Source organism: Trachemys scripta, chromosome 6 (assembly GCF_013100865.1).
Source record: "Trachemys scripta elegans isolate TJP31775 chromosome 6, CAS_Tse_1.0, whole genome shotgun sequence".
In the NCBI taxonomy this organism is placed as follows: Eukaryota; Metazoa; Chordata; order Testudines; family Emydidae; genus Trachemys; species Trachemys scripta.
The window spans coordinates 47022501-47042668 of record NC_048303.1 but is presented as its reverse complement, the minus strand read 5'-3'; the positions used below and the strand labels follow the sequence as shown (position 1 = coordinate 47042668).

Sequence of the window (20168 nt, the reverse complement as noted above, 5' to 3'; positions counted from 1 at the left end):
GCATGTCGCTTCATGTGTGTTCAGCGACAGTGATGGGGCAGTCAGAGCTACAGCAAATGCCACAAGTTGCGATTTTCAAAAGCTTACTGTGTTGGAGGCCCATGTTGAATGCTCTAGAAATTCCCTCCCATAGCAAACAAACAAAAGAAATGTGATAGTTCAGGGTTTAGTGCACATTAATTTGTTTTTGTTAATTTTACTTTCTGAAGGATTTGCATAATATCTTAAACATTTGATTTTGTAATTTTGTTCCTAGATTGATAACTCAGAGTTTAAATTTTCTTATTTCCCCTTCTGGATATTATTGATTTTCATATTAAAAGTTAATGTTTTTGCCTCTAATATATTCAGTTTGTGTTCGTTTGTATAAAGTGTACACATTTTTACAGGGTGAAAAAAAAACCCACTGAATATATAAGGAAGGCGGGAAAGTAATTTTTCAGTATAAAGTTACCCTTATTTTTACCAGCTAACAGTTTGAGATTAGTAGTGTACCAGTAAGTGGGTGATAAGTATTTGGAGAGTACCAGAAAAATGTCACTTAAGTTCTGAGATTCACTAATAGGCTGCAAGAGTTGGTGCTGAAATATGTACTGCAGGTTATTTAAATCTTCTTAAAATTACAAGCTAATGTGTAGTGTATATAAAACTTCAAATGCAATGAACTCTGCATACAAATGTACATTTTATGAAAAAATGAGAGGGTTACAAAGAGAACTTTGGAGAAATGGCAGAAAATCTGGCACAAGGAATGACCACTTCTATTTGTTGTTCAGTACAGGAAACGTACTTGAGTCCTTTATCAAAGGTATCTCACACTAGTGATTATATAGTTTCACTAATTCCTGTTGTAGAGAATATGAAGAGAAGAGCAATTGGTTGTATTTAGTGGGAATTTTTCAACCATTCAGGTATACTGGCTTAAAATTAGATTGAACAGATAACAGTTCTTCAGTAACTTTACAGGAACTACAACTCCACATTAGACTCTTCATGACATCCAGAATTCTGTAACAAATTATTGTAGCAGAAAACACATCATACCCATAATTGAAATAATACAATTTGTTAAGTAATAGTAACGGAGATATTGATACACCTGGGAAAAAAATAGACCAGAGAACCGCAGGTAAATAAATATAAATCTGGCTCTCCTTTATTGTTTGTATATAGAATGTTCACCTGCCACCAAACTGAATCATCTATGCAACTCTTAAGTATTAGAGAATTTGAATAAGGCAGGGGTGGCCAACCTGTGGTTCCGGAGTTGCATGCGGTTCCTCAGAAGTTAATATGCGGCTCCTTGTATAGGCACTGATTCTGGGGCTGGAGCTACAGGCGCCAACTTTCCAATGTGCTGGGGAGGTGCTCACTGCTCAACCCCTGGCTCTGCCATAGGCCCTGCCCCCACTCCACCTCTTCCTGCCCCCTCCCCTGAGCCTGCCATGCCCCCCGAGCCTCCTGCACGCCACGAAACAGCTGATTGGGAGGCACTGGGAGCAGTGGGATGGAGTTGATGGGGGGGCTGCTGACGTATTACTGTGGCTCTTTGGCAATGTACATTGGTAAATTCTGGCTCCTTCTCAGGCTCAGGTTGGCTACCCCTGGAAAAAGGGGCATTTTTTTCTTTTTTTTTCTTTTTTTATGGTTCAGGTCACTGCAGAAGCAGTAGACTGTTGGAAGACACACCGAAAGGACAGTCAGTCAAAGAGTCAGTCTCTCTCTCTCTCTCTCTCCTCCTTTCTCCCCCTTCTCCCAGTTGGACTAGGATGTTACACAGAAGGTTCATATATATGATACATTGATAACTGAACAGAATGTGACTGATCCATTGCAAATATGATTCCTGTGACATGTTAACAAGAAGATAATGTCAAATAGTGTGTCTGGGAGGGATTTTGTACTTGTTCATATATGTAAAAGGTTCTATTAAAATTATCAAAAAAGCAAGCTAGGTGACTTGGGCACACTTTTCAAAACTTGAGTAAGTTTGAGTGTTTAGTTTTTGAGGGCACATTCATCTTGACACTGAAACAAGCATTTTGTCACTTCAGTATTAGCCTAAAGTATAAATATGGAACAGGACACTGACTTAGGTGCTTGTTCCATCCAAGTAAATGAACTTGGTATGTGTGTCCATTACTTATTAATAAATAGAAAACACATTAAAATCTGTGAAATAGAAGATTTATTTGTTTCAAGATGAAAATCAGTCACTCGAGGGTTAATAAAGTTCTAAAAAGTGACTGTTCAGGAGCTCTCCCTTTTTAATATTAATACCTGCTTTATTCTGGTTGTCTTGTTGCTTTGATTGTTAGAGTACTCATCAGAGAACAACTTGTGGTCAAAGAAAAAAGGGAAGTCTACATTAAAAAGTAATACAGAAGTATCCAGAACCAAGAAGAAAAAGAGAGCTGATAAGACTTTAGAAAACCAGGAGATACTAGCTATTGGTGGCAAAGATGCTTCCATCTTTCTTTTCCATGCTTTGGGGAAAATACTTTACTGCAAAAGTAAGAGGACTTTATTTACCTATTATTCATTGTCTAAATGAGAAACAATGATCTGTAGATGGTCACTGGATTTGCAAAACTATTTCTTAGAATTATCTGTAACTCACCTGTTGGTTTAATCATTAGTGATAGTGTAAAGAGGCTAGCCGTTGCCAACAGCAATTTGTTTCTCGTAGCTTAGACTGTCATTGGCTGTACACATCCAATGTGTAAATAATGCACACTTCAGAAAAGCTTTACTGTGTGAATATACTAAAATTACATGGTTATAATTCCATCCAGTGATTCAGATGTCATCATAAGCCATGAGGGATAATTGGGATGTGTAGCCTTCAGAACTCTGTGATGAGATAATTGCCTTGTAATATAACAGGGGTGGCCAATCTGTGGCTCCGGAGCCACATGCGGCTCTTCAGAAGTTAATATGCAGCTCCTTTTATAGGCACCGACTCCAGGGCTTGAGCTACAGACACAACTTTCCAATGTGCCGGGGAGGAGGGGGGTGCTCACTGCTCAACTCCTGGCTCTGCCACAGGCCCTGCCTCCACTCCACCCCTTCCTGCCCTCTCCCCTGAGCCTGCCATGCCCTCGCTCCTCCTCTCCTCCCCTCTCCCCCCCCTTCCCCCCAGCCTCCTGCATGCCACAAAACAACTGATTGGGAAGCACTGGGAACAGGGGCGGGTGGGACTGATGGGGGGGAGGGGAGGGGCGGGGCTGCTGACGTATTACTGTGGCGCTTTGGCAATGTACATTGGTAAATTCTGGCTCCTTCTCAGGCTCAGGTTGGCCACCACTGTAATATAAAAACTACTTTTTCATGCGATAGAAGATGTGGAGGTGTGCTCCTTGTAGTGTCTCCATGTCCTCTTAATGCTGCCTCAATTTTCCTACTCCTACTGAAGGATCCTGCTACCTTCAATCCACTACTATTTCCCTGACACTTATGCAATTGCTGCTACCTTTCCCTTCCCTCCTCCCCGCCCCTTGGCTCTTGCCTGCTACCTTTCCCTTCCCTTTTTAAGGATTATGTTTGCTGCTTTTTCTCTGGGCTCTTACGAGGAGGTAGGAAAAAGGGTTACTTTTTCTGCCTTACTACTATTGAGACTTTTGCTTTCTATACATGCAGGCTCACTCAAACTTACTTTCTTTTTGATCTCTACACTTAAACACTCACTGGTCTTTCCTTCTTTGCTAGCCACTACAGTTCCTTGCTGCCAGAGTAGCTTTCCTTTACTCTTATGGTGGCTCCTCTTTAACCTTCATGGGAGCAGCTTTGCCTCTTGCTCATCTATTGGAGTAGTTTGTCTACTGACATGGCAGATTGGTTTGACATACCATTTTTAAAAAGCTAGTGTTATTTATTTAACACTTTTATACTGGTACCTCCTAGAGATCTAATTGGTCAGAGCCCGGTTCTGCTAGGTGCTGTACAGATATAGAAAACCAAGTCCCTGTCCAAAGGGATTATGAGAGAATGGTGAGAGGCAAGAAAATACTTTCTGCAAGTGGTTGATGACATCACAATTAACCCATAATGAGGGCTGTCAAGCAATTAAAAAAATTAATTGCATGATTAATGATGCTGTTAATAGAATGCCATTTATTTAAATATTTGTGGATATTTTCTAAGTATATTGATTTCCGTTAGAACACAGAATACAAACTGTACAGTGCTCACTTTGTTTATTTTTATTACAAATATTTGGACTGTAAAAACAAGAGGTGGTGTATTTCAATTCACTTAATACAAGTCCTGTAGTACAATCTCTTTATCATTAAAGTTGAATTTACAAATGTAGAATTATGTACAAAAAAAACTGCACTCAAAAATAAAACAATGTCAAACTTTAGAGCCTGCAAGTCATCTAGTCCTACTTCTTGTCTTAGCAACTGGCTGAACAAGAAGTAGGACTGAGTGAACTTGTAGGCTCTAAAGTTTTACATTGTTTTTGAGTGCAGTTATGTAACAAAAATATTTTACATTTATAAATTGCACTTTCACAATAAAGAGATTGCACTACAGTACTTGTGCAACATGAATTGAAAAATACTATATCATTTTTACAGTGCAAATATTTCTAATCATAAATAATATAAAGTGAGCACTGTACACTTTGTATTCTGTGTTGTAATTTAAAATCAATATATTTGAAAATGTAGAAAAAATTCATAAAATATTTAATAAATTTAAATTGGTATTCTATTGTTTAACTGTGTGATTAAAATTGCCATTAATCGTGATTAATATTTTGAGTTAATCGTGTGAGTTAATTGATTAATCAACAGCCCTACCCATAATATAACTAATTAACCTATACTACACAGTCAGCAATATGGATCTAAACAATAATGCTTGGATCAAGCATTTCCTGGCAACTAAAGCCAATGATTCTTGGTGATTAGTTCCAGGAAATACCTGATGAAGAAGAGGCCATTGTTACTATAAATCATGAAAGTGTGAACCAAATATAATCTTGTTTAGGTTCTAAAGTTAACAGTTGTACTGCCTGTTTCCATGGATACATTAAATTTACAGAACTGGGGCCTAATTCACTAAAAACGTAAGGGGGTGCAACTCTGCTTTTGCCAGCAGTGACTTTGCCTCTAGACTTTTCCTAGCAATTAAGAACCAACGCAGCAACCAACAGGAAAATAAGACTTCATTCTCAGTATTCTAATAAACTGATAATTGCATCTTATTATCATTATACATTGCTAGCATTACCCCCACCCCTTCTTTCCCACCATAAGTTTAAATATCAAGTATGAGGTTTGATTTTATTCCTGATTTTTGATTAATGTTCAGTACAAACATTAAAAACAATGCTATGTTTAATATTAAAGACTGTGGCACTATTTAAATTGCTTATAGGAGAATCACTATCTGATTCAGAATTTCCTCGGCTACCTTCTCACCTATCTGAATATGAAAGAGACACCTTACTTGTCCAACCTGAGGTAAAGGCCTTTATTAATAATTTGATACCCATTAATAAGACCTACTGGTATTTATGCAATTTGGACACAGCAGTTTTGTCACTTACTGTGTATAATTATAAATAAAATAGACGTATTAATAACATTACATGACACTTCTCTTTGTGCAGAACATAGACTAATTTGTGGGTTTTTTGTTTTTGTTTTTTTTTAATTAGGATATTGTAGAAAAGTCACACATGCCTGGGGACCTATTTAATTTATATCTTCACCAAAACTATGTAGATTTTTTCACTGATATAGATGATCTTGTGAGAGCCAGTGAATACTTGAGTACTGCTGACTTCCTCTGTAGTAACTGGAATGTAAGTTTGATTCATTTTCACTCTTAATTTTCATATCCTGCAGCCACATATCTGTACATTCTTACTGATTTATCGTAAAAGAAAACAATGTAGGTTTTTACCATTTATAAACATTTTAGTTTATCTACAGCTATGTAAGTCTAACTCTCCTGAAAGTGTAGGCATAATTGTTACTGCATCCTAAACTATGTGTACATTTTAACCAGCTGTACACATTTTTGGTATACTTTGTAATAATATTTCCTACAACATACAATAGTGTGTACAAAATACTTGCCAGAAGTGCCGTCCTTTTAGGATTATGGTGAATTCATATTAAAAATTGATTCAGAGAATATGCCTTTCACTTGAAATAACTAAGCCAGTTAATACTTAATGAGTGTTCCAAACATGGATGAGTAGCTGCAAATTTACAGCAATATTTGCTCACCTTTATAATCTTCCACACTGACTCTGCAAACTTCACAATTTGCATAATGTCATGTTTTGTTTTAGTCACGACCTACACTCAGGGAATACAGTGCATCTGTGGCCACAAGAGGTGTGATACATTCAAATACCGCTAGAGCCTTTGCCCATTGCCAAGGAGGAATGGGTTTTCGGCCTTTTCATAAACCCCAGTGGTTCCTAATAAATAAAAAGGTAAATACTTCACATTTAAGGTACTTTTGTTTAAATCTGGAAATTTAACTGCTATGATTTATAGTGTTGTTTATGGGACTATTCATGTTAGAAACAGTATATTAAACGAATATAGACGTGTATGCAAATACCTTTTAAAATCAGTTTTCAGATATGGACTTAAAAACTTATTTTCTACTAATTAGAAAATAACTAGGGGGCCCAGAAAACAGACTGTTTTTCACCCAAAATTAAGAGATTGTACTACAGGATTTCCGAGATCCTTGAAATTCAAGTTAATACAGTACAAAATTAGTGCAAAAGAAATATAATGAAGTGTGTTGTAAATGAAATCAAACTCATGTCCCTTAAGCCGTCTTAGTCTGATTTGTAAGGTGGACAATTATTGATTCCCTTACTATTGCCTTGCCTTATGTGTTTGTGATCAACAGCTCAACTATAAGATTACAAGACTCTTGAAAAAAAATTGTACTTCATTTAAAAGGTGCCTTATCCAGTCTGGAAAGCCTGAATGAGGCATCCTGTAATTCAATTATAAGAATCCTCTGGAAACTTGCAAGAGAAACACAAAACAGATTTGAAGGAAATAAACTTAATGTTGTTGTTTTTTGATAATTAAACCTGGTTGCTTATCTTTTGTCTGAACCCTCACCCCTTAATGGCTGTTTGAAGAACAATCCATTAGGCAAGGGCACGGCTTATTATGCTGTTTTATATGATGTGGAATGTTTGGGTGAACATTCATTACAGCTTTTAACATATCATAGTAACCTACATAATTAAACTGACAAAATAACAAAGAGCCAAAACATGGATTCTTTGGTTTCTTTGGAGCTTAATTAAGCTTTCAGGTAGTATGTTTTCTCATTTGTGTTAATTTGTTTTTTGTTTCTCCCCCCCCACCCCCCAACTCTTATAGTATCAAGAAAACTGCCTTGCTGCAAAATCTCTATTTTCAAGTTTCTGTTTACCACCTTTATGCCTTCAAACCCAGCTGTTGCCTTTTCTTGCCATGCTGACAAATCCAATGAGAAACCAAGGTAGCGTAAACGTTTGTTTTTTTTTTGTTAATTTAAAAAAAAAAAAGTTAAATTTCTTACCATAATATATATGGAAGGTCCTTGTGAGCCAAAATCAGAACACAACAGGCAGTGTTGCCTAGATAAGAAAACTGCACATTGTGGAATAAATACATGTGTAGTATCAGAGGGGTAGTCGTGTTAGTCTGAATCTGTAAAAAGCAACAGAGGGTCCTGTGGCACCTTTAAGACTAACAGAAGTATTGGGAGCATAAGCTTTCATGGGTAAGAACCTCACTTCTTCAAATGCAAGACATCTGAAGAAGTGAGGTTCTTACCCACGAAAGCTTATGCTCCCAATACTTCTGTTAGTCTTAAAGGTGCCACAGGACCCTCTGTTGCTTTTTACATATGTGTAAGATGTCCAGATCTATTTTTCACAACATCATTTCAACCCACAATGCTTTATTGGCTTAAGGTTACTTAAAAGCTATTTTAAAAATATTATTTTACACTAAAAGGATTAAAACAAACATCAGTTTACATATGTGGGAAAGTTTGTTTACAGTGCCCCATAAATACACATAGTCCTTTACATATACGTAAGACCATGACCCCGTGCTGAAAAGTCTATAATTGAAGGGCCTGATTCTTCTCCTTGTGTGTATTCCTTCTGATTTCAAGCATTAGGGAGTAACATTTTGCAGGATAGGATCCTATATGTCCTAGTCTGTTTCACAATTTAGGTCCCACTCAAATACATACTAACTACTTGGATTGTAAACTATTTGGGAGACGGACCATCTTTTTTGTACTGTTCGTGCAATGCCTGGCACAATGGGATCTTGGTCCATGACTGGGGGTCCTAGGTACTACATATATTTATATATAATATAAATAAGTGATAAATAGTAAACTATTTTGGTTCTTCATAGTACTTGTCAATGCTCTACGTTTTCTGAGCTATGTCAATTAAACATGGACCGATTAACAGAAGATACTGAATTCTCTGTAAGAGAGGCCAATAAATAAATTTTAACTAGGTTAAATCCTGCTTTCCCTTTTACTTCAGGTATTTGTAGAAGACTAATATACCTCAGTCATTCACTTTAATTTAAAAAGTTGTACCACGGTATAAAATAGTAATGTAGAAACAGAACTGCCACATGGGAGGACCAGCAGCTGGTCCTGGAACTCACCAGAGGAATGGCAGTTGATTTAGTCTTAAGTGGAGCACAGGATCTCGTCTAAGAGGTGAATATAGCTGGACCGCTTGGTAATAGTGACAATATTGTAATTAAATTTAATATCCCTGTGGTAGGAAAAACACCACAGCGGCCCATCACTGTAGCATTTAATTTCAGAAAGTGGAACTACACAAAAATGAGGAGGTTAATTAAACAGAAATTAAAGGGTACAGTGCCAAAAGTGAAATCTCTGCAAGCTGTGTGGAAACTTTTTAAGACCCCCATACTAGAGGCTCAACTTAGATGTATACCCCAAATTAAAAAACATAGTAAGAGAACCAAAAAAGAGCCACTATGGCTAAACAACAAAGTAAAAGAAGCAGTGAGAGGCAAAAAGGCATCCTTTAAAAAGTGGAAGTTAAATCCTAGTGAGGAAACTAGAAAGGAGCATAAACACTGGCAAATGAAGTGTAAAAATACAATTAGGAAGGCCAAAAAAGAATTTGAGGAACAATTGGCTAAAGATTCAAAAAATAATAGCAATTTTTTTAAGTACATCAGGAAGCCTGCTAAAGAACCAGTGGGGGCACTGGATGATCGAGGTGCTAAAGGAGCACTCAAGGATGATAAGGCCATTGTGGAGAAACTAAATGAATTCTTTGCATCAGTCTTCACGGTTGAGGATGTGAGGGAGATTCCCAAACCTGAGCTATTCTTTTTTAGGTGACAGATCTCAGGAACTGTCCCAGATTGAGGTATCATTAGAGGAGGTTTTGGAACAAATTGATAAATTTAAACAGCAATAAGTCACCAGGACCAGACCGTATTCACCCAAGAGTTCTAAAGGAACTCAAATGTGAAATTGCAGAACTACTAACTATAGTTTGTAACTTATCATTTTAAATCAGCTTCTGTACCAGATGACTGGAAGATAGCTAATGTGATGCCAATTTTTTTAAAAGAGCTCCAGAGGCGATCCCAGCAATTACGGGCCTGTAAGCCTGATTTCAGTACCGGGCAAACTGGTTGAAACTATAATAAAGAATGATATTGTCGGACATATAGATGAACATAATTTGAGGAAGAGTCAACGTGGTTTTAGTAAAGGGAAATCATGCCTCACCAATCTACTAGAATTCTTTGAGTGGGGGTCAACAAGCATGTGGACCAAGGGGGTCCAGTGGATATAGTGTACTTAGATTTTCAGAAAGTTTTTGACAAGCCTCACACCAAAGGCTCCTATGCAAAGTAAGCTGCCACGGGATAAGAGGGAAGGTGCTCTCATGGATTGGTAACTGGTTAAAAGATAGGAAACAAAGGGTAGGTATAAATGGTCAGTTTTCAGAATGGACAGAGGTAAATAGTGGTGTCCCCCAGGGGTCTGTTCTGGGACTAGTCCTAGTCAACATATTCATAAATGATCTGGAAAAAGGGGTAAACAGCGAGGTGGCAAAATTTGCAGATGATACAAAATTACTAAAGATAGTTAATACCCAGGCAGACTGCAAAGAGCTACAAAAGGATCTCTCAAAACTGGGTGACTGGGCAACAAAATGACAGATGATATTTAATGTTGATAAATGCAAAGTAATGCACATTGGAAAGCATAATCCCAACTATACACATAAAATGATGAGGTCCAAATTAGTCGTTACCACTCTAGAAAGAGATCTTGGAGTCATTGTAGATAGTTCTCTGAAAACCTCCACTCAATGTGCAGCGGCAGTCAAAAAAAGCGAACAGAATGCTGGGAATGATTAAGAAAGGGATCGAGAAGAGGACAGAAAATATCATGTTGCCTCTATATAAATCCATGGTATGCCCACATCTTGAATAGTGTTCAGATATGGTCACCCCATCTCAAAAAAGATGTATTGGAATTGGAAAAGGGCAACAAAAATGTATGGAACGGCTTCCGTATGAGGAGAGATTAATAAGACTTGGACTTTTCAGCTTGGAAAAGAGATGGCTAAGGGGAGATATGATTGAGGTCCATAAAATCATGACTGGTGTAGAGAAAGTAGATAAGGAAGTGTTGTTTACTACTTCTCATTACACAAGAACTAGGGGTCACCAAATGAAATTAATAGGCAGCAGGTTTAAAACAAATAAAAGGAAGTATTTCTTCACACAACGCACAGTCAACCTGTGGAACTCCTTGCCAGAGGATATTATGAAGGCCAAGACCATAACAGGGTTCAAAAAAGAACTAGATAAATTCATGGAGGATAGGTCCATCAATGGCTATTAACCAGGATGGACAGGAATGGTGTCCCTCGCCTCTGTTTACCAGAAGCTCGGAATGAGCAACAGGGGATGGACCACTTGATGATTATCTGTTCTGTTTGTTCCCTCTGGGGCACCTGGCATTGGTCACTGTTGGAAGACAGGATACTGGACTAGATGGACCTTTGGTCTGACCCAGTAGGGTTGCTATTATGTTAATATAGCAACAAAACTTTATATTAGAAGTTTGATTCCAATATACTTCCCCGTGTGAGTAGGTGGCTATAGATATATCCCAAATGTTCTTAAATGACGGGACATTTGGGTCTCTTTCTTGTGCTGAGGTAATGCACGTATCCATAAACAAGGTGATTCATTTGAACAGGAGTTCTTTGGGTGATTGCTCATGTGTATTCCACAATAGGTGTGCGTGCTCGCCACATGCACCGATGACTAAAGTTTTTTTCCCCTAGCAGTACCCGTAGGGGAGCGCCCCTAGTGACCCCTGGAGTGGTGCCTCCATGGCGCAGTATAAGGGGCGCTGCGCATTTTCTCACCCCATACCCCCACCTTCAGTTTCTTCTTGTGAAGGTGCTTTGGAACTGCTCTGCCCCAGCTTTGCTGTAGCTCGTCCCCAGAACTCTTGTTCGTTCAGTGTATGGTACCTATAGTTAGTAGTTTGATTAGTTTTAGTTTAATTTAGCTAGTGCGCTTGGGCCAGGGCATGCACCGCACCCTGGGTTTTAAGTTGTGCAACACTTGTAGGTGACCAGTGCCAGTGAGTGATCCGCATGCGGACTGTTTACACTGTTTGGATGAAATCCATCTCAGCGATCGCTGCAAAATTTGCAAGTTGTTTAAGCCTCGGACCGAGAGAGAGAGAGATATCCGGCTCTGGATGGAGTCTGATGCAGTCGACGTTGACCCCGACTCTGGCGCACTGCTCCGAGTCGGCACTGGGCACCACGGTGTTGGTGCACGGCGACCCCCCTCCTGCCCCCCGGCACCATCTGCCAGTCGGCACTGCTCCCCGTGCACAGGGCACGCCAAGAAGGCTAAGAGGCTATCTCTGTCGTGGCACTGGAGCAAACTGGGCGGAGAGGCTAGTCCCATGTTGGGCGGTCCCCATCGGCCTCCAGGCCTCCGACTCAAGTCCAGCGGAGTAGCCCAGCCCATTTGGAGCAGGCTTCCCTGGATGTCCGGATCCCCTCCACACCAGAGGCCCTGGAAGCAGCCCAGGACGCTATGTCCATGCCGATACCAGGAGCACAGCCAATGTTGGCCGCGCGGTCCAGAGGCAAGTCACCGCTGGGATCTCTGGAGTCGCTTCCAACTCAATACCGGCCTCGGTCAAGGGAATGTTCCCGACGCCATTCGCTGCTCAGTGACCGTCCCGTGCGTAGTCCATGTAGGTCGCCGTCAACCCCCATCAGGTTGTCTGGCTGGGTTCCGTCTGACAGAGACTCAAGGCACCACTCCTCCTTGAGGAGCGGACACCGACGGGACCGAGGCGGACGATACCGAAGGTCCTTGTCTCAGAAGGGCTATCGTAGCCAGTTATGACACAAATGTCGACACCGTTCCCGTTCGCCATCTCGCTCGAGGACCCCGCCACAGCACCGTTTCCACAGCCCCAGGCATCGATCACCGGCACTTCGCCATTGCGGATCCACCTGCCAGAGCCAATCACAGAGCAGCTGCTACCGGTAGTACTGTTCCTTCACGTCGGGGTCACAGTCCTGTAGTCGGCACCGCTCCTGGCGCCACTGCCTCTCCTCCCAGTCCAGGGACAGCGGCAGGTCGTATGTCAGCCTGGCTGGCCTGACCCATCAATGGACGAACAGTCTGCTCTACCGGTGCCACAGCAGGTGCAGTGGCATCAGGCCTTGTGGCCGGCACAATGGTATCAGTGGGCATCGTGGCCCCAGATGCAGCCCCCGGTGGGGGCTCGCTCGGTGGCTGGAGCTTCAGAACGACCATCGGCCTCCCTCTCCTGGCCTCTGAGGAAGGAGTTGGTGGGGCGTGCATCTTTGGCGCCGTGCCTGGAGAGCGACCAGGTGGTGGATCCTCCGGTGCCAGTGGACACGCAAAGTACTGTGCCTGCCTCCTTGGCCTCCCCTGATGAGACGATTATGGCCCCTCCGTCCCTCAGGAGGACTCTAAAGCCCCCTAAGAGCTATTGAAAAGGGTGGCATCAAACCTGAACCTTCAGGCAGAGGAGGTGGAGGAGCCCTCAGACTCCCTTTTTTTTGCCACTCCATGAAGGGGTGGCGAAAATTTCAAATGCCCTGTGCGGAACGCAAGTATTTTGTGTCTGCCAAAGGACATGAATATCTATATACTCACCCTGCCCCTAACTCCCTGGTGGTTGAGTCAGTTAACCAGAGAGAGCGGCAGGGCCAACTGCCCCTACGCCGAAAAATAAAGATTCAAGGAGGCTGGATTCATTTGGGAGAAAAATTTGTCCTCGAGCTTCCAGTTACAGGTGACAAACCATCAGGCTCTCCTGAGCTAGTAGGAGTTCAATCTGTGGGGTTCTTAACGCAAGTTTGAGGGCTCCCTCAAGGAGCATGACAGGAAGGAGTTCAAAGCGCTGGTGGAGGAGAGTACAATGGCTGCCAGAGCAACCTTGCAGGCAGCGTCGGATGCTGCGGATACGACCGTGTGGTCCATGGCCTCTGTGAGAAGGGAATCATGGCTTCTGCTCTCTGGGCTGTCCAGTGAGGCGAAGACCTCCTTGCAGGACCTCCTGTTTGACGGCAAGGCTCTATTGGTGGAACAGACGGATATAAAACTACATAGCCTGAAAGACTCCCGCACTACACTACTCTTGGCCTCTATGTTCCGGCTCCAGCTAGACCTAAGTTTAAGCCACAGCAGGCTCCCGTCCAGGCCACACACTGGAAATACGAGCCCTCTTATAAAAAGTCGCAGGACTATAAGAAGTGCCTGCAGAGGCAGTCTCGGTTTGTCCCCCAGTCTGGGTCCTCCAAGGGCAAACAGGCTGAGAAACGGCAGTTTTGATGGGACGCCTGGGGGCGACCTACCAGCTTTCATCAGGGATCCACCCACAATAAAGCTTCCCTTCTCCAACCGGTTGTGTGCTTTCCTCCCAGAGTGGTCATGGCTGACCTTCAACCGATGGGTCCTCAATACCATCTCCCGGGGTTACACCCTCCAGTTTACCTTCACCCTACCCAACCGCTCTCCACCCTTATCTCTCCTGGAGGACCTCTCTCACGAGGCTGTGCTCGATCAGGAGGTGGGGCGGCTCCTTGGCCTAGGAGCAGTGAAAGTGGTGCTAGCGGAGTTCAAATGCAAGGGGTACTACTCCCGCTATTTCCTTATCCCAAAGGCCAAAGTGGGACTCAGGCCCATCCTGGACCTGCGAAGTCTGAACCAGTATGTGGTAAAACTCAGGTTTCGCATGGTCTCCCTGGCCTCCATCATTCCCTCCCTGGATCCCGGGGACTGGTACGCCGTCCTCGATCTGCAGGACGCATACTTCCACATTCATATATGCAAGGGGCACAGACGCTTCCTCTGTTTCACGGTTGGGCAGGAACACTACCAATTTACAGACCTCCTGTTTGGCCTGTCCACTGCCCCCAAGTTATTTACAAAGTGTATGTTGGTGGTGGAAGCCTACCTCAGGCGCCATAGGGTCCAGATCTTCCCCTGTCTGGACGACTGGCTGGTCAAGGGCAGCTCCTGGTCGCAGGTGCAGGATCACATGGCACTCCTGCTGTCCATGTGCGACAGTTTGGGCCTGTTGGCAAATGACACCAAGTCCATGTTAGTTCCGGTACAATGCATATTGTTTATCAGGGCAGTCCTGGACGCCATGTTGGCCAGAGCCTCCCTCCCACCAGACAGGTTCGAGACCCTGAAAGGGCTCATCAACACTGTCCCAAGGTTTCCAGTGACAACAGCCAGAGCGTGTCTCCAGCTCTTGGGTCACATGTCGGCGTGCACATATGTGGTCCATCATGCCAGACTCAGGATGAGGCCCCTCCAGCTCTGGTTGGCTTCAGCATTCTCCCAGGCCAGAGACAGGATGGACAGAGACCTCACTGTGCCCGAATCGGTGATCGCCTCCCTACGGGGAATGTGCTCTGTGGGGTCCCGTTCAGAGGTAGGCCCCTGGTGATGGAACTGGTGTCCGATGCCTTGAACCTGGGGTGGGGAGCCCATGTGGGAGACCTTCAGATCCAGAGTCTGTGGTCTGCACAGGATCTGTCCCTCCACATAAACATTGAGGGGCTCAGGGCGGTTTGGCTGGCGTGCATGGCCTTCCGCTCGCACCTGGAGGGCCGGGTGGTCAGGATTCTCACAGACAACACAGCCTTGATGTTTTACAACAGGCAAGGCGGGGCCCAATCCTCTGCCTGGAAGCTCTCAAGCTGTGGGACTTCTGTATAACCCACGACATTTGCCTACAGGCCTTCCACCTGCCGGTGTAGGGGCACACGGGTATTCTCCCATGCTATGACTGGCCGATTCCTTAACGGATTGGATCGTCTCTTCCCATACGTTAGGCCCCCAGTCCTGCAGTGGAACCTGAACTTGGTGCTGGCCTGCCTGACGGGCCCCCCGTTTGAGCCACTAGCTACGTGCTCTTGGTCGCACCTCTTGTGGTGATCATGTCAGCTATGCAAGTCTCGGAACTCAGGGCCCTGACCTCCAAGCCCCTGTACACGGTGTTCCAAAAGGATAAGGTCCAGCTCCGCCCACATCCTTTGTTCCTCCCGAAGGTGGTCTCCACCTACCCCATGGGTCACGAAATTTTCCTGCCGTTCTTCTGCCCCAAGCCCCATGCGTCTAGCGAGGAGCGCCGCCTCCACATGCAGGATGTGAGAAGGGCTCTTGCCTCTTACCTGGAGCAGACTAAGCTGTTCAGGATGTCCTCGCAGCTGTTCATCGCCTCGGCCAAATGCATGAGGAGTCAGCCGATCTCCACTCAGCAGCTCTCCAACTGGATCACCTTGTGCATCCATACCTGTTATGACCTAGCCGGAATTCCCCCGCCGTCAATTGTAAGAGCGCACTCGACTAGGGTTCAAGCCTCCTCAGCTGCCTTTTTAGCTCATGTCCCCATTCAGGACATTCGTAGGGCTGCCACATGGTCTTCGGTTCACACATTCACCTCTCATTATGTGATCGTCTCTCAGACCAGGGAGGACGCCGGGTTTGGCAGGGCTGTGCTCTGTCCCGAGAGTTTGTGAACTCCTACCAACCTCCAACAGATATAGCTTGGAATCACCTATTGTGGAATACACATGAGCAATCACTCGAAGAAAAGACAGTTAGCTTTTCTGTAACTGGTGTTCTTCGAGATGTGTTGCTCATGTCTATTCCACATCCCGTCCTCCTTCCCCTCTGTCAGAGTTTTCTGGCAAGAAGGAACTGATAGTGGGGGAAGCGTGCAGCGCCCCTTAGACCGCGCCATGGAGGCACCACTCCAGAGGTCGCTGGGGCGCTCCCCTATGGGTACTGCTAGGGGAAAAACTTCAGACACCAGTGTGTGTGGCGAGCACGCACACCTATTGTGGAATAGACATGAGCAACACATCTCGAAGAACACCAGTTATGAAAATAACTGTCTTTTCCTTACTTTTGTATGGCATCTCCAGATTATGTATTGCTATTGAGGTTTTGTACTATAACCTAATCCTTAATCCAGTTCACTTCATATGGCGAATACTATTAGTTTTTCCCAATGAGAGATGTATTTTAATTGCTTTCATTGCCCCTCTGCATTCTTTGACAATACTTCCATTTACTAGTGGATAAACCAAAAGGCTGAAGGCAGAGTATTTTATCGAAGTGCAGAAATCTGATTATGACATAATAGGAAATCAGAGAGGGTCATGATATTGCTGTTATAGTAGAAGTTTAGCTGCCCACTTTATTTGAGGTTTAGACAAAATAAGTTGTATCTTCAACAATTCCCTGTTTTTCATTTCTGGCAGGTTTAGGAAACTTTTTTTTCCTTCCATTTGTATGGAGAGAGTATGGGAAATATGAGTCCACTCAATTCAGGAAGTTGATGGCAATCTCAGTCATTTTATTTAAAATAAAATGACTTCTGACATATCACAAAATTCATTGTTTGGAAAACAGGGTCCACTTATTAGATATTGAACTAGATGCTTTTAAGCATACATAAAGCTGAGATAAGGCCTTTCCAGTTTCAAGATGAAGTCATCCTGAAGGCTATCTGAATTGGTTATTACAACATATTTACAGATGCATACATAAGATTAAAAAATCCCAGCCACTTTATTCACTGCTATTCCCTAATTTGATATAGAGTTGTATGGCATAATACATTGTGAAAATTCATAATAGGATAATTTTAACTACTATACCAAAAAATCTTGCAGACATTTACAAGATTAGTGAATTACATTTTATTTTTCTTGTGTGCTTTATTTTGTGTGCATTATGACCAGTCCAAGGTGACAGTGATTCTATCTTTGTTCTCAGCTCAGATTGCCTTTATCCAGGATGTTGGAAGGCTTCCCTTGAAGAGACACTTTGGAGGGTAAATGTAAATCTTATTTGCGTTAGAAAAACACCATTCATGTTTATATATTGAAAATCAAAGATACTCTACAGTGCATCATCTTTCCTGCATAACATCTCCTTTCTGTTCACGCTGCCAAAACTCTCATTCAAATTCTCATCATCTCATGCCTTGGCTACTGCAACCTCCTCCTCTCTGGCTTTGATGTCTGCAATCTGTCCCCACTCAAATGCATTCCAAATGCTGCTGTTAAGATCATCTTGCTGGCTTGTCACTCTGACTGTATCCTCTCTCCATTGGTTCCCTCTCTTCCACTGCATCAAATGCAACCTTGTGCTGTGCCTACTACCATGGGGACCTGACCTGGTTGAAGCCTGTGTTACTAAATTTTAAATGAGTACAAATTAATTTATGAAAGCCAAAAAGAAGAGTAGAAGTTATTCTGTCCTTTTACTCCTCACATACCATGAGATCACCCCAGACATTTTGACAGAGCACTATATTAGATGCAATATTAGATGAGCAAGAAAGATGATATAAAGCAGAAACTATTCTTACCTTCTTTGAAACAGTTATACATTCATAAAATTATGATCTATTGAGGAAGTGATTTTAAAGTATTCCTATTACTCTGAAGTTAAAAACATTTTTTTGTCTCATGGAATTTTATACTATTGCTCTGGGAATACTTGGGGACTATTTTTATTTAGTATAAAATAGGCATAAGTTAATTTATAGCAGGTTTATGATATGTACTGTGTATGCAGTTATGAATTTCCCCTGTCTGTTTTTTAAAAATCCTTACATAAGGGAGCCAAACTGACAGTCAGAGACCAAAATCCTACTTATCCGCAGAACATGTAGAGCTCAGACAGTGACACTGCAGCCTATCCCATAATTTGATATCATTGGGCCTCAACTAAAGGACCCATTTCTAGGGGTAGGATGACAGGTTATGAAAACTTAACTATCAGTCCTTGATCTTTGAGAGACCAGCAGGAGTTTTAAATGTGATGTGATGTGTTGGTGTGTGTTTTTTTTTGTTTTGTTTTGTTTTGTTTGGTGATATGAGAACTTGACCACAAGAAACTGGAAAGAGATTACCAGATCACTTCACCTATCAAACTGTTGGTCACTGAACAGATCAGATGGTTATGACTTTGACCCTCTATCTGCTTTAACTGAATTTAAAATAGTGACTCTGAAGTGAAAGCTCCTATTCCCATGTTTCCCAAGAAACTTAATTTTAGAAATAAAAGTCATTTAAATTAAGTAGATGACAGGAAAGGCACCCTTGCATTCCCACTGACCAAAATTGAGAAATGTACTGTTCTCAAATTATTTTTAGACTTCTCTATGGAATGTCTCTGTCTGAAGCAGACTTTTAAAAGAGTGATAATCCATTAATACCTGCATTATTGGGGATTGCTGTAGTATTTTGAGAAGGGTTTCACCTGCAGGATCACTTCCTCTTGATTAAAAAAAAAATGCAGATTATAGCTCATTAAATATTTTTGGAGATGGGGCAAGGGGAAAACCATTGGCTTACCATTTTAATGTCATGAAATAAATATATAATAGTAATAATTTATATATTAGTAGTGTTGTAGCTTTGGTCGCAGGATATGAGAGATACAAAGCAGGGGAGGTAATACCTTTTATTGGACCTTCTGTTGGTGGGAGACAAATTTTTGTCTCTTCCAGCAACAGAAGTTGGTCCAATAAAAGAGATTCCCTCACCCACCTTGTATGTCTCATTAAATATATTGACACTGGTAAAGCATTTGGTACTGTCATGAAATCCTAACATAAGAACAGCCATACTGCGTCAGACCAAAGGTCCAACAGTGGCCAATGCCAGATGCTTGAGGGAATGAACAGAACAGGTAATCATCAAGTGATCCATCCCTTTTGTCCATTCCCAGCTTCTGGCAAACAGAGGCTAGGGACATCATCCCTGCCCATCCTGGTTAATAGCCACTGATGGACCTATCCTCCATGAGTTTATCTAGTTCTTTTTTTTTAACTCTGTTGTAGTCCTGGCCTTCACAACATCCTCTGGCGAAGAGTTCCACAGGTTGATTGTGTGTTCTGTGAATAAATACTTCCTTTTATTTGTTTTAAACCTGCTGCCTAATAATTTTTCATGTGGTGACCCCCTAATTCTTGTGTTATGAGAAGGATTAAATAACACTTCCTTATTTACTTTCTCCACACCAGTCATGATTGTATAGATCTCTATCATATCCCCCCTTTGTCATCTATTTTCCAAGCTGAGAAGTCCCAGTCTTAATCTCTTTTCATATGGAAGCTGATCCATGCCCCTGATAATTTTTGTTGCCCTTTTCTGAACCTTTTCCAATTCCAATATCATCTTTTGAGATGGGGCGACCACATCTGCATGCAGAATTCAAGATGTGGGCGTACCATGGATTTATATAGGGGCAATATGATATTTTCTGAACCTAAAAAGAAAACTAATACATGTTGCCTAGGATAGGAGCACTGTCATGGGTAAAGACTGTAACATAAAGAGTGACAATATATAGTAGTTTATCAGTTGGAAGTGTCTAGTGGGTTACTATGGGGATAAGCATTAGGACCAGTCCTGTCAACATTTTTTATGATCTGGAAGAGGTTAAAAACATCACGTTAATGGAAACTGGTGATGATATTAATTGGTGAAAGTTATGAACACCAATCATGACAAAGTAGGTTTCAGAGTAGCAGCCGTGTTAATCTGTATCTGC

The 20168-nt window shown here is 42.2% G+C and overlaps 1 protein-coding gene across 3 annotated transcripts in view; it reads left to right on the top strand.

Moving 5' to 3' along the window:
- RAD17 (RAD17 checkpoint clamp loader component) overlaps positions 1-20168 on the top strand; it is a 34471-nt gene that overhangs the window by 12603 nt on the left and 1700 nt on the right. The window contains exons 11-16 of one of the 3 annotated variants that reach the window (XM_034773818.1): positions 2319-2513; positions 5386-5471; positions 5669-5815; positions 6311-6457; positions 7377-7497; positions 17379-17436. In XM_034773818.1, coding sequence (XP_034629709.1) covers positions 2319-2513; positions 5386-5471; positions 5669-5815; positions 6311-6457; positions 7377-7497; positions 17379-17436 — 754 coding nt within the window. The remainder of the gene's footprint in view (positions 1-2318; positions 2514-5385; positions 5472-5668; positions 5816-6310; positions 6458-7376; positions 7498-17378; positions 17437-20168) is intronic. The other 2 variants (XM_034773819.1, XM_034773821.1) reach the window with 2 other exon arrangements.